The sequence below is a fragment of the Sminthopsis crassicaudata genome, chromosome 6 (genome assembly GCF_048593235.1).
Source record: "Sminthopsis crassicaudata isolate SCR6 chromosome 6, ASM4859323v1, whole genome shotgun sequence".
Lineage (NCBI taxonomy): Eukaryota > Metazoa > Chordata > Mammalia > Dasyuromorphia > Dasyuridae > Sminthopsis > Sminthopsis crassicaudata.
This window is the reverse complement of record NC_133622.1, coordinates 203,128,990-203,144,167: the sequence shown is the minus strand read 5'-3', so window position 1 is coordinate 203,144,167 and position 15,178 is coordinate 203,128,990. Positions and strand designations below refer to the sequence as shown.

Genomic DNA, 15,178 nt, shown 5'->3' with positions numbered 1-15,178 from the left:
GAAGGGCCTTGTGAAAGAGAGCCCGAGATTTTAGTGGGCTGAGCCAACTATATGATGTGGCAGCTAAAAAAAATCCTGCACAATCTTAGGTTATATTAATAAAATTATAGTATGCAGTATAGAGGGAACTAAGGGACTGATTCTCCCCCTAACCTACTCAGAACACACTTAGAGTACTGTGTTTGGTTCTGGGCATTAGTTTTTAGGAAATATATTGACAAATCTGAGTAGGGCAACCAAAGTGATATAATAATAATAAAAATGATGATTTACAAAGCACTCTTTCTCCATGTTTGTATATATTATTGTTCATATTGCATATTATATGTGTACACACACATGCATATCTCGACACATGTGTATATACATGTGTGTTTATATGTATGTTGTATATTCATATATGTGTACATATACACAAACATATGTGTATAAAGAAAATATAAATAAACAAAGCTATGTGGATATATACATATAAATAAATATAATATATAAAAATAAAATTTTTGAATAATGTATGAATAAAAAATTATATACATATATATATGTATATTTCCATTTGATTCTCACAACAATCCTAGGAGGTAGATGCTATTATTATCCCCATTTTACAGATGAGGAAATTAAGGCTGAAAAAAGGTTAAGTGACTTACCAAGAGTCCTTCTGACTTCATGTTTATTTACAATTGTTTCTAAGACTAGAGATCATGTTATACAAAGATTATTTGAAGGGAATGGGGAAGTTTGGCCCAAAAAGCAGAAGACTTGGGGGATATGGAGGAGGTGGCGGAGCAGCATCAGAGCTCCCTTTTCAGAATGTGAAAGGTTGTCTTGTTCCTTAGCACAGCAAAGGGCAAAATTAGAAGCAATGGGTGTAAGGGACAGATTTCAGTTCACTATAGTAAGAAAGTTCTTGATAATTTGAAGTATCCAAGGGGTAGTGCAACATCATGGAAAAACCAATGGATTTGGGATTCAGAGACCGAAGTCATGATTAATAAATGTTGCTCACTCCTTATTCACTTAACCTTTCTGGATCTCGATGTTCTTGTCTCTAAGATGAGGGCAGTAATCCCCAAGGCTTCCTCTTCCATGAGCCATGGGATGTCCTATATCTGTAGATGGGATTCTTACATTACAAGGGAACTTGGACTAGAAAGGCTCCTTTTTCTCCTGAGATTCTGGAATTCCACCATTCCCCCACAGCCATCTCACATTAGGGCTCATGTGGGACTTTCTAGGAAAACCATAACCAAAAAAGACATTTTGGTCTAGGCCAGGAGATAGAAGAAAAGTATCTTGTCAGGCTCTTGCCCCATCTGGGGGCCGGGGAATAAGCAGGAAGGCAAAGGTCACAATGATAACCATCCTATGCATTGGGTCTATCCCTGCCTCTGCCCACAGGTGTGCCCATGCTGTCTGTCCACCCTAAGGGGAAACAGAAAGGCTGTGCTGGCTGTAACCGGAAGATCAAGGACCGCTATCTCCTGAAGGCCCTAGACAAGTACTGGCATGAAGACTGTCTGAAGTGCGCCTGCTGCGACTGCCGGCTGGGAGAGGTGGGCTCCACGCTCTACACCAAGGCCAACCTCATTCTGTGCCGTCGGGACTACCTGAGGTAGGGAGGGACTGGGGCAGGGAGAGGAGGGCCACCAGGGGTGGGAGGGCAGCTGGACTCCGCAGGACCAGAAGGTTTCTGATTTCTCTCTAACTGTCCACCTGGCTATAGAGTTAAGGCCGGTGACCACTAATAGCAGAAGTGTGGGGCAGAAGGAGGAGAAGCACAGAAATCACCCACCTACAGCTAATTCTCCCGAGGCGTGTTGGTCAGTCATTCAGTCAATGAGCATTTATCAAGCACCTACTATGCGCCAGGGACCAGACACACAAAAGAGGCAAAAAAAATCCTTGTTCTCAAGCTCACCTTCTAGTGGAGAAAACAACATACACACAACTATAACTTGGAAGTAATTTCTGACATTCACTGAATTACCAGCAAACCCTATCATAATACCATCCAATCATAATATAAGCTAACATATAACACTTACTATGTCCTGTGCACCATGCGAACTGCTTTATAATTATCTCATTGATCCATACGGACATGATATTGTAATCTGTTTTATTTTTACAGATGAGAAAACTAAGGCAGAGGTGAAGTGACTTGTCCAGGTTCACACTGCTTGGAAGTATCTGGGGCCAAAACATAACCTTCCCCCATCAATTTATGAACCCCTCACACTCTAATATCACAGCTCCCCCCTGCCTTTTGTGAGTAGCACAAGCCTCTCACTGCCCATCACAAACTTTACTTGTCATGGGGGAAGAGTATTGAGCTCAAATCCCAGTTCTCCCAATTACCTATGTGAAAATGTGCACGTAATCCTTCTGGGCTCCCTTTTCTCGTCTGTAAAATGAGACAACTGAACTAGACAACTTCATAGGACCCTCCCAGTTAAAATCCATGATCCATGAACTCTTGCTGTGACATTCTATGGCTATGATCCTCATATGTCACAGTTTCCAATCCTCTCTCTCTAGGTCACACACTCATGCTAAAATTCCACACTCTAGAAGTAATGATTCAATCAATAAGCATTTATTAGCATCCAGCTACATTCCACTGGAGGCAGACAGAACATAAAAGTAACCTGGAAATGGTGGGGGACAAAGGTACCCAGTGCTGGGACGTGTCTGCGAGCGCAGCGTGGGTAAGAATGGGGTCAGAAGATGGTAAGACTTTTCATCATTGTGGACACTTGTTGTTCAATCGTGTCCAACTTTTTGTGACCCTATTTGGAGTTTTATTGGCAAAGATACAGGAGTGGTTCGCCATTTCCTTCCCCAGCCCGTTTTACAAATGAGGAAACTGAAGCAAAAAGAGTTAAGTGACTTGCCCCACATACGGCTAATAGATGTCTGAGGCCAGATTTGAACTCAAGAAAATACCTTCCATCTCCAGGCCCGGTGCTCCGTACACTAGCTGCCCTCGTGGCCAATGTACCTCTCTAAAGGGAGCCTGAGATCACTCCAGCTTTTCCCGCTGCCCCATGGGTCCTGCTTGGCTTGCATTCCACTGTGTCCACGTCACACCAACGATTGTGTAACCATGTTTCTTCTCTTCTTGCATTGTTGATTTCTTGCACCACAGTGTAGGACTTTACATTTATCCTCTATTACATTGTATCTTATAATGTTGAGTTACACTGTATCTTGTCATCAGCCCGTCATTGGAGAATGAGCCATCCACCTCTCCAGTCCCGGTTTCTCACCCCCCCCCCCAGCCCAGAACTCAGCTGAGTAGAGGTCCTTCTTGATTAAGTGGGCTAATTGCTTCTCTCCTTCCCGGCCTCCCCCGCCGCCCCATCCTCACCTCAGCGCTCGGAGCCGAAGCCACGTTGGGGGCTGCTGTCTCTCCTCCGCTTTAATTTGGGCCACTCCTGACATCACCAGCCCGGTGGAGCCAGACCAGCTGAATTTTAGTGTGTCTATAAACCAAGGAAAATTGTCCTTGGCTCAGCTCCTGCATTTAGATTGGCTGCCGACAATGGGGATGGTGAAATTCAGGGGAAGAACCATTAACCGTAATTACCACCACAGGCTAAGGGTTTAATTGTGCTCCATTTTCAATCTTGGGGCCGCTGCCGCCACCTTATTTACAAGCTGCTTCTCTCCGGGAGCTCCATAAGGAGAGAAGATTTACACGGGTATGCTGGGCTTTTAAGTTCCCGTCCCTTTGGGGGAGGAGGTGGCCAGGGAAAGAAAGGTGGGGGAAGGCTTAACTGAGTGAAAAAATTAGCCTCTGACTCACTCTTCCTGGCCCCCAAAAAAGGGTCACCAAGGGCAGAAAGGGCTGGAGACATCTCGCACCTCTAGGGGAGGTTTTGCCCTACTCGCTGAGCACAAACATTTCTTTGTCATAGAATGTCAGAGCTGGGAGGGACCTTAGAACATAGAATGTCAGAGCTGGGAGGGACCTTAGAACATGGAATGTCAGAGCTGGGGAAGATCTTAGAACCTAATATGTCAGAGCCAAAAGGGATCTTAGAGCATAATATGTCAGAGCTGGGAGGTTTCTCAGGACATGGTATTTCAGAATTGAATGAGATCCTAGGACTTGGAATATAAGGCCTAGGAAGGATCTTAGGACAACAAATGCATGATTCCACAGATCCTTAAAAAACAGAACATAGGTTCTCAAAAATGAATGATATCAAAACATCAAAGCTGGGAGGGATCTCATATAATGTCAGAAGGGAAAGAACCTTAGAACACAGAATTTAGCATCAATGTCATCAAATCCCAGAGTTCTGAAGCTAAGGCCTATGGAAGGTTTGTTTTGTTTTTTGTTTTGTTTTGTTTTGTTTTTAATAATTGCATTTCAATATAATTGTTTTGCTTTAATTAATTTTATTTTATGGATTTTAAAATCTTATTCTACAAAGGGGTCCATAAGCCACGATATCAAAATGATCAAGAACCCCTGATCTAAACTCTTTGCTTTTACAGATAAGGAAATTGAGGCTCAGGGAGTTCCCTTCAGAGCTAGGACATGAGCCCAGAACCCCTGACTCCCAGACCAGTGCTTTCACTCTAGAAGGCTCTCTTCGCACACACTCCTCCACAATGAAGGCAGACTGAGGGGTCCAGAGGCCCAATGAGTTTGATGTCTCAGGGGGCTGGGGTTAGGCTGGAGCCGCCAATTGGACCCCCTGCATGGGCCCAGCCTTAAGCCTAAGCCAGGAATCTTATGCAAACCCCCCGACCATTTGCCATGGGGTTTTCTCTCAGACCGTGACAGGGGGACAGGTGACCGGCGGGCTGAATGGGGTGGGGGAGGGGGAGCACCCACCCTGCCGCTTAAGCTGCCTGTTTAGTTAAGTGAACATCTGTCCCAGCTTCCCCGGCTCTCATTTGAAGACTCCCCGGGTTTGGAAAGGGAAGAAAGGGCCTGTTTGGACACGCAGATGCCGTTGGGGCCCTTTGTCCTGGCTAATCTGGAGAGCAGGCCCCAGCACCAGGCCCTGATGAATAATGGATCCAAACAGGCAACGGCCTGGCATTGAGGGGGACAAATCCGGGATTAAGCACCCGCTGTAAGGCCAGCCCGGCCTCTATGAGCAGGCTTCGGGGCTCAGCTCAGATTTGGAGAAAGGAGCCAAGAGAAATCTTTGCTCCTTTCACCCACAGAGATGGTGGGAGCAGCCCGGAGCCGGTGCACCCACAGCACCCTAAGCTCAGCTCGGCACTTAGCCCAGCACAGAGCATGGATGGAGAGAGGTGAGCCATCCCTGGAGGGGGCCCCTGGCAAAGTCTCAAGTCCTCACAGGTACAGGTTCCTGCTGGCCCCTTAAGCTGGAAGTGACCCAGGCTGATTGTAAATGCAAGATTGAAGGGTTCTAGGTCTAGATATTTCTTCCAAAATTTACTAGCTGTGTGATCTTTTGCCTCAGTTTCCTCATCTGTCTAATGGGGATTATAATTACTGTGATACCTACTTACCTACCAGGGGCTGCTAGGGGCACCAGTCCTGGAGTCAGAAGGAAATGGTCTCAGACACTTACTATCTGGGTGATCTTGGGCAACTCTGTTTGCCTCAGTTTCCTCATTGTAAAAGGGCAAACAATTCAGTATCTTTGTCAAGAAAACTCCTAGTGGAACTAAACAATAACAACATTATGCCCCTAGGTTTCTAAATCACTTTACCACTACCACCCACAGCGAGGTGGGCAGTATCTCTGGGTTTCTATCCCCATTTTAGAGAAAGGGAAAAGTGATAGGTTAGCTGGGGGTGGAGACAGGATTTGAACCCAAGACTCCAAGTCCAGCCTTCCCTCTATGGTATGTTCCCTCTGTCTGCACAACCTTTTAAGCCTTGCTCCTCTTCTCTGGAGCTGGGTCCACATTAGACTGAAAAGACTCCTCAAAGGCACCATTAGCTCTATTTGGGGACTGTCCCTCATGCTCTTCTCCAGATCAAAGGACCATTTGTGATGAGACGGATAGAAAAAAACACACAAGGTTATCCTCATGCTGGGAGATCCAGGTCGGCCATATGGCTGACCAAGGTCTAGCTTTGCCCACAGCACCCGAGGTCTGACCATAGTAGCTCAGGAAATATTCAATGGCAGAGCTGGGAGGGACCTTAGAACATCAACCCTATAGCAAAGAAGCCAGTGAATACAGAATGTGAGACATCATCTAACTGACCCCATCCTTTTACAGACAGGGAAACTGAGGCTCGGAGAGGTGACTTCCACATGCAGGTCTCCTGCCTCCCGGGTCAGGTTCTTCTTTCTATCAAAGTTAGCCTGAGTAGGGTCTGGATTACATCTGGAACACATAGTTGCCCCGACCCTTACTGTACATATGAACCTGCCAGCAGCTGACCTTTCCCATGGGGTGAGGTAGCTCCAAGCTGGGGCAGGAGGGAGTGAGAAGAGGTGGGAAAGGGAGGCTCTCCTCTCCCCCCAGCTGGCCCACTGACAGCTTTGGGCCCGTGATTCAGGCACAGGCCTGTCCCTCACAGCCCCAGGCTGCCTCAGAGAGCCGCTGGCCTGGCCCAGGGTCAGGTGACCCAAAGCGGGGAACCAGCATGGCGGAGGAGAAGGCACACAGTCCCCTTTAATTTAGACACCAAGAGATGTCGTCTCCCTTGTCTAGGTCTCCCAGATAAAATGGAATGAGGCAATTGGTCTAGAATACATACATATTTTTGATAACATTGGCAATATAATCAGGTTCCTTTGAAATCCCATTTTATTTTATGCATTTAAAAACATTGTTCTGTGAAGGAGTCACCCACGACTTCACCAAAGGGATCACCCATGACTTCACCGAGATATCAGAAGGGTCACCAGAGTGCTCAGAAAGGTCACCAGAGTGCCAAAGGGTCACCAGGGGCCAAAGGGTCCATCAGAAAGATTAAGAAGCCTTGACCCAGAGCTCTTTAGGGCTTCCCAGCCCTAGCATCTCTTGCTTCTCTAAGACTTTTGGGTGCAACCTCCCCCTGGCTGGCAGAAAGAAGGACACAGAGAAGAGCAGACTAAGATGGCGCCTGTCCATCCCCGGCCTCTCCTGGGGCCCCCCATCCCACCACCCTGCAGCGGTCAGCAAGATGGAGGCTGGGCTGCCTGAGCCTGGTGCAGTGCTGGAGTTGATACTGCTAATTATACTTAATTAGCCCTTCCTCCATTTAATTAAAATGGCTCCTAATGAATGTGCTTTCTTGGCAGGCTCTTTGGCACCACGGGGAATTGTGCCGCCTGTAGCAAGCTGATCCCAGCCTTCGAGATGGTGATGCGAGCCCGGGACAACGTCTACCATTTGGACTGCTTCGCCTGCCAGCTCTGCAACCAGAGGTGAGGATGGGCCCGGGCCCCGCTGGGGAGCGCCCCTCAAGTCCCCTCCCTGGGCGAGCCCCGGAGCGGGCCTTAGAATTGCGGGACCTACCAGGGCAGCCCAGCCCCCATTCCATGGGGGAGGAGGAGGAAGCTTCAGGAAGGCTGCCTGCCCAGGTAGCATAGAGAGCCTGGCCAAGTTTGGGGCCTCACTTCAAGAAGGCTCCGTCCCTCACCCTGCTCAGTCACCCCCTCCCCTGGCCAGGGGGCCTGCCAAGCAATGAGACGGACAGACAGAAAGATGGAGGCAGCTTTTATTATGCCGTAGCCATCCGCCAGGTTTTGTGCTGAGCACTGGGGAGGCTGGAAAGCAGGGAGAGGGAGGATTCCTCCTGAGGGGCTGGAGAAAGGGACTGGGGGATGAGGGGCTCCCAGCAAGAGAGAGCCAGGGGCTCCCTGTCAGGCCTGGGAGAGGGCCTGAACGGGCCGCTGGTGAGATGAGGAACTTCTTCCCTCCGTGTTTTCTCTGTAGCTCAGAAGGAAATATAAGGGTCGGGTTCAGGGCTGGAATGAGACCTTAGAGATCTTGTCCATCTCCCTTCTTGTACAGGAGAGGAAACTGAGTCCCAGGGGGGTTTAACAAAGGCCACTCAGGCAGGATTCTTTTCTCGCTCACCTTGCCTTGGAAATGCTTTGTTAAAGTCCCAAGGGTGCTCAGAGATGACCCGACCCAAGCCCTTCCTCCCCACGTCCATTTGCATCCATCTTTAACAGGTAAAAAGTGAGAACCTCAGAGAGGGAAAGGGAGTTTTCTGAGGTCACACAGCAAGTTAAGGACAGAGGGGGCACCGGACCTCCAACTTCCTGCTTCCCAAATCTGGGCTTTTAGAGAAAGGGCGATGGAAGACAGTGGACCCCCCTCTCCCAGCATCTAGAGAGAGGGAAGAACCAGTGGCTGGTTTAATAAATGGGGAGGGGGCCCTAGAGTGTACCCAGTCTTAGGGAAAGCTCACTGGCCGGCTGGCCACTCAGGTGAGGTTGTCGCGCCATCTAGCGGCCAGCCAGGGAGCAAGCCCAGATAATTCCCAGCAGGAGGCTCAGGAGACCCAGACTTTCCCCCAGGGAGATTGGGGGGTGGGGGGGAGGCCAGGCTCCGTCTGCATCCCTGCAGGCCAAACAAAGGGGGGCTGGGGCATAGAAGGGCACATCCTGAAATTCCCTGAGTATTCCATTAAGCTCTTCAGAAAAAAGGGGGTACCTCTTATGTGGCAAAGGAAAGGGGGAGTTGTTCAGAGCAATAGAAAGAGCCATGAATTTGGAGTAAGGGGCACTGGACACTCATAGAGCAACTCTTCTACTTACCAGCCATACGAAGGCTAGTCCTAGTCCTAGTCCCCATATGCAAGGGGATGCAGCGGAAGAAAGGTAGCTGAGTCTAGACCAGGAGCTGGGTTCAAATTCTGCTTTGGATGCTATCTGTAGGTCAAGTTCAAGCGCTCAGTCTGTGCAAGGCTCAGTGCTGTTTCCTTGCCTCTAACAAGAGAGAGTCACCCTAGACAGCCTCCGGGGTCCCTTCCAGCACTAAGCCCATGATGCTGTGACAAATCGGTAAAGTCTCAAGAGCCTCAGTTTCCCCATCATGAAGGGGATCAGGTTGTGCAATTTCTGTAGTCCAGCCACAGCTCCCTAGTCTCCATTTGTCCGCTCTCTCCTGACTCTGAATTGGAGCAGAGGGAATCAGCAGGACTGCAGAGCCTCCATCCTGGACCACAAGTATCTTCGTGTCTAAGGAAGAGCCCGCTTCCTGGGCAGCTGTTTCACTCCCTCTGACCCAGCACAGACTCAGCCAGATCACTGGGAGGAGGGATTCGGAGAGGACTGGGGCCAGCCCCGTCTCCCACTCCAGAACCTTCTAAAGAAGTGACTTATTGCTATTTCTTTTCACCATCCTGGGGTCTGCACACATCCAGTAAATAAATATCTCTGGGTTTTCTGTGTGACAAAAATATGTTCCACATTGAAATGCTAAAGTAAGCCCCAGAAGAAAGTGGCCCAGATGAAGGGATCATAAAATAGAATCAAAGAAAGTCCAACCAGAAGAAGGTGAGATTGGGGAGAAGAGGAGAGAGATAATAGTCATATGAAGGGCTGCCCTGTATAGGAAACTCTGGCCCCTGATGGGGATGGAACCAAGTGCAATGAGTGGAAGTTACAGAGAGGTACATTTTTAAGGCACCAGTTAGAGCTGCCCCCAAATGCCATGGGCTGCCCCAAAATTCTAAAAAGACTAAGTCTCTCAGCAGAGGCTGGATAGTCATTCATGGGGGTATTATAGAAGGGAGTACTGGCCAATCAGGGCCCTTACTGCATGACCTCTGACGGCCCTTCCTGAGATTCTGTGACCATCTCACTGCCAGAGAAGAAAACTCTCTCCATCTGAGGCCATCCCTGCATCTGAAAAACAAAGATGAGAATTATTAGCTAAAGTGTGGTTCGAGAAAGACACCATTATCAATATTCATGTTTAATCTCTTTTATCTGAACTGCGCTTTTTAGAAAATAGTTTACAAAGCACTTTTTCATCTCTCTTATTTGATCTTCCCAGCAGTGCCCAAAGCTAGACTGAGCAAGGGCTATTTTATCCATTGGACAGGAGAAAAATGACGTCCAGATTGGAGAAATGAGCTACCAAATTGGTAGCGAATTGGTGGCAGAGCCAAACTTGAACCCAAGACTCTGGAAGTTTAGAGCAAAAGGGGATGAAATTCTGAAAGAATTCGTAAAACTTTAATTCTTGACTTGGAAATAAAATTTTAATAAGAGAGCCCCAGGTTGCCTTTAATAGTTCAGGTCACCAGGTCTTGGGGAACCTATATTCCAGGGCAGCAAGATGTGAATGCTGACTCTGTGGTCTTTTAAAGATTGTGGAGGATGGGAGGAATGCTGTGGGGCTGGAGGAAAGCACATACCCTGATTTTCTAAAAGGGAATGGACAGAAGTCTGCCAAGAACGGGCTGATGGAGGTTAACTCAATTCCGGGCAAAAATCTGAGAGCTATTAAAGAGATGTTTTGTGACTATCTGGAAAATGAAATGGTCATTACAAAGAAACCAATATGGCTCCATCAGGAGAAGGTCATTCCAGACCAAACTAATTCCTCTTTTGACTTTTTAGTAGATCAAGGGACTGCCCTGAATACCACCGATCTAGATTTTAGAAAAAGCACGACAGTCTTTCACATTATCCTTGAGATCAAATCAATGAAAACTAGATGATGGTACAGTTTCATGGATCCAGAACCAGTTGAATGGTTATCCCCAATGAGTGATCATTCAATTGCTTTATGTCACCTTGGAAGTGGGACTTGAATGGAATACCCCAGAGGTAGTCAATTAAATTAAATATTAATCAGGATTTAAAATTATTTCAAAAGGTTGGAACATTAAATGAAATATAATATAAAATTGAGTAGAGGTAAATGCGATGCATTACACTCATACTCAAAATTCTCATGAGTGGATGGTGATGGAAGTATGGTTCTACAGAACTTCCTTTGAAAAAGATCTGGAGTTTTCAGTGGACCACGAATTTAATTTGAGCCAATATCATGCTATGTGGGGTGGTGAGAAAGGCAATGGGATTTTAGGTGGTATTAAGCATAGCGCCTATAAGCCAAAGGAGGTGATAGTCATCTTCAGCCTTATTAGATCATATGGTGTTCAATTGTTGGTACTCCTACTTTGGGAAGAACATCGAAGAGCCGGAGTGCTTCCCACTCAGAGGGAGGTGAAAGGTATGAAAAAGGGAATAGAGGTCCTTTCTTGTAAATATTGGTCAAAGGAAATGAGGATATTTATCTTGAAGAAGAAAAGTTGGCAAGGGAAGGAAGCGGGAGGGGGGGAAATCATGTTTTCTGTCTTCAAGTATTTGTAGAAAAGGGATTAGGGTTTGTTTTTTTCATTTTGACCTCGGAGGGATGACTGAAGAGCAATGGGTAAAATTTAGTCAAAAGGCATATTTAAGCCGACGTAAGTAAAAATGCTCTAATATTTGAGCTATCCAAAAAAGATAGCCATATTCCTGTCCTTTCCTTGGGCTAGAATCACCGGGGCAGATGGCAGTCATATGATTCTAAAAACATTGTATGTAAATCCTTTGGAAATATAATATATAAGGGGCCCTGGCTATTGAGCCAACTACTCTAGCCTAAACACTCACACACTCCTTTTGCATATGGGTAAACTGAGGCACAAAGAGGGAAGATGGCTTCTTCAAGGTCACACAAAGAGTTGGGGCAGAGTTGGGATTAGAATCCAGAGTTTCTGCCTCCCAGCCAAGTAGTCAGCCATTCCCTGATTTCTTTCTTCATCTCACACACTCTTTTTTTTTTCTCTCTCTCTCTCTCTTTCTCTCTCTCTTTTTCTTGGCTCTTCCAGATTTTGCGTGGGAGATAAATTTTTCCTGAAAAACAACATGATCTTGTGTCAGATGGACTATGAGGAGGGGCAGCTGAATGGAAGTTTTGAATCACAGGTTCAGTAACTCCATCCCTTCACCTGTCTGGGGGCCCTGGGCTACACCCCGATGGGCAGCTCAACAGCCTGCTCCGGCTGCAGCAAGGGGGCCGGCCATTGGCCTGGCTTGGCCTGCCCATGATCTTTTTAAAATTCTCCATCCACAGAGGGACACCCCCCCTCCATGGTCCCTTGCCGTCCCCGCCCGGCACCAAGCCGTTACAGGTATAGATGTGCGGTTGCACCCGTGTTCCTGAGCACTGCCTTGCCTTTCCCCACCTCACCTACCTAGTCTTGTGTGTGAGTCTCTGGGGGCCAGGCAGGGCCTGTACAGCCTGTCTTCTGTATATAAACTGGAACATTTATTTTATGAGAAATGTAATGCAATTTTATTACTGGTGTGAATTAAAAAAGTATGAATGTTTCCTGGGGAGCCTCCCTGTGGTTTATTTGGGGATGAAGATAAAGACCAGCCCATCTAAAAATACTCTCCTAAACACTTAATAATAATAATAACAATAACTCATACTTACACAGTGCTCTACAGTTTACAAGACACGTTCCTGTAATATTTCCTATCTGGTCCAGCCTTGACCAGTCTGACTCCTATTCCTATTTTATAGAAATTGAAACCTAGAAAACTAAGTGACTGATAATAATTAACATTAACTATTAATTCATTTGATCCTCACTACACCCCTGGGAGATAGATGCTATTATATTTTTATTTATATTATTTGTAGATTATATAATTTATACACATACACACACACACACACACACACACACACACATATATATAAAATGTCTGAGGGAGAATTTGAATTCATTTCTTTCAAATTTCAAATCCAGTGCTCTATCCACCCTGTCCCGTGGCTGCCTCTGATCCAAAATTGATCCAAGTTCTCAGGGGGAATTCAGTTCAATTTAACTCAACCAACATTTATGTACCCTCTTGACACTAAGGAAAACACAAAATTTACCTGTGACCTCATCCCATGCTCTGACAGAGCAGTCTAGTAGTAAGATAATATACATAAATTGATAAATCTATGGTTTTAGCCCATTACTGTAAGATATGCAGGGAAAAGTTACAATCAACTGAGAGAAAGCAAGGCAGGCTTCCCAGAGGAGGCGGTATTAGAGTTTAAGGGATGGGTGAATTCAAAGGCAAAGGGTGGGAGGAAGGTAATAGCAAAATTGCAGTTTCAGTGGGATCTTCTTGCTTTCCTCTCCCCTAAAGAAGAAGGCCATAAAAACAGACTCACAAATCAACACAAAGATAGACCCAGATACGCACCAGCGCCATAAGACAGTTTGTAAAGAGCAAAACACTTTATCAAGATGAGTTAGTAGAAACAACAGAAATAGTGTTAAAGAGAATAAATCTCAAGTCTCTCAGAAATGGGAGGCAGCAATGACCAGAATCTCTTTTTGAATGAGTCTCCGTTAAGGCATTCACAACAGAAGATCATCTAGTCTCCACTTCAAGACTTACAGTGATGGAGAACTCACTACCCTTTGAGATAGCCCACATCTTTGTTTTCTTTCTTCCAAGGTTCAGAGAGAAGTTTGCCCAGAAAGACAAAAATAGAGTCTCAATATATATATATGAAGATGTTAGGACTGAGAGAGGACAACATAAGAACACAGATACCCAGACTGACAAAAATATCCAGCACAAAAAGGACCTATGTAGATGCACAGATTCCCATAAACCATAGGATATAAAACTACAAAGGACTTTTATTGATCATTTAGTCCAAGACTCACTCTAGTTCACATAGATAAATTAACATAAAGTCAAGGTCATTATATTTGTTATAATATTCTTGTTATAAATAATACATATTTGTTATGAGTTTTACTTTTCTTATTTTTCTCAATAAAGGAGAGAAGTGAAAAGGAGAGAAATTAGATTTTTGTTTTTTTTTTAAACTTTAATTATGAAAATAATTGGTGGGAAAATATTATTTAAAATAAAATAAAGTCAAAATCACACATTTATTTGCACCTTCCCATTCCTTAAAGCATTCTCCTTCCATGGGGGAGAAGGGAGGGATAATCCAGGTGAGAAACCTTCCGATTATGTGGGGTTGGGGGGGAGGAGGGTCTTCCTTCTATACAGACAGCCGGACACATATTACAGACTCACAGAGCTCGGGAGGAGCTATCCAACTTATGATGTTAGCGGCCAACAAAGTGGAAGAGCTGGGAGGAAGCTCACTCACAAAAAGAAGGCAATTAGCCAGCAAGAGATGGAGTTGGGAAGGACTGGGGAAGGACCAGGGAATGGGGCCAGTCATTTGAATTATGGGACAAAAGCTGCCCCTAAATAAAGTTTGTTGGATTTTACTGTAATCATTCACTCCAGTGTAGAGGGATCCCTGAATGTAGCAAGGCCCCATGTGTGGCTGTTTGAACTATCTCTACCTTCTTTCTTCTCTTCCATGGAAGACTTTCCTTTGAGACAGGAGGTGAAGTAAGAAATTGGGGCTGCCCTGCTCAGAGAAAGGAGGATCTAGCTGCAATGATACAGATAAAGATAGATTTCTGATATAAAGATTTATGTATGTATGTGTGTCTATACATATATATGTCTATATGTATTATATATATATATATACATATATATATATATATATATATAGAGAGAGAGAGAGAGAGAGAGAGAGAGAGAGAGAGAAAGAGACAGAGACAGATAAATGTGTGTGTACTTCCTTAAATATTGTTAGTCTAGAGAATATGACCAGGTTCACTCTAACTTCTAATTGCTGTCTCTTATTATGGAGGGAGAGGGAAGCACCAAGCTCTCTATCTAAGGCTTGATACCTTGTCCATCAAATACTAGTTCCACCATGAACACAAATAGCAAACTCATTTCCAAATCATAGCAAAACAGAAATCAGAGAAGGCATAGATAAGGGACTCTAGGAGCCAGTACAGAGTAAAGGATCTCTCTCACTGGGAGCAAAATAAATCAGTTCAACCAAGAGAGAGAGTCCCAGATCTCAAGAAACTCCCCAAGATGGATAGATACAGGTTGGCTCTTCCCCAGTCTTCCTGGAGTCTTTTCCTTCAGTAACATGATTCGGGATTGGCTTCTTCCATTTTCTCTCTCTCTTGAAACTGGATGCCAGCAGCACTGGAAGCACCATGATCCTTGAAGACTGAAGCCTGAACACTCTTACTCTCACCAACTGGACCCCGTCTCTGATGCAGGAAAGGACATTCATCTCCCCCAGTGAGGAGAGGGTCTCCTACCAATAGGCTTTAGGGTAGGGGTTGCACCAGGAAGGAAGAAGATGTCTTTCCCCTGCCTTA

The 15,178-nt window shown here is 45.7% G+C and overlaps 1 protein-coding gene across 4 annotated transcripts in view; it reads left to right on the top strand.

The window, feature by feature from the left end:
- LMO1 (LIM domain only 1) overlaps positions 1-12,279 on the top strand; it is a 66,040-nt gene extending 53,761 nt beyond the window's left edge. For all 4 annotated transcript variants that reach the window (XM_074272711.1, XM_074272713.1, XM_074272712.1 and 1 more), the window contains 3 exons: positions 1,402-1,615; positions 7,236-7,361; positions 11,777-12,279. In XM_074272711.1, coding sequence (XP_074128812.1) covers positions 1,402-1,615; positions 7,236-7,361; positions 11,777-11,882 — 446 coding nt within the window. In that variant the 3' untranslated portion in view covers positions 11,883-12,279. The remainder of the gene's footprint in view (positions 1-1,401; positions 1,616-7,235; positions 7,362-11,776) is intronic.
- Positions 12,280-15,178: the final 2,899 nt, after the last annotated feature.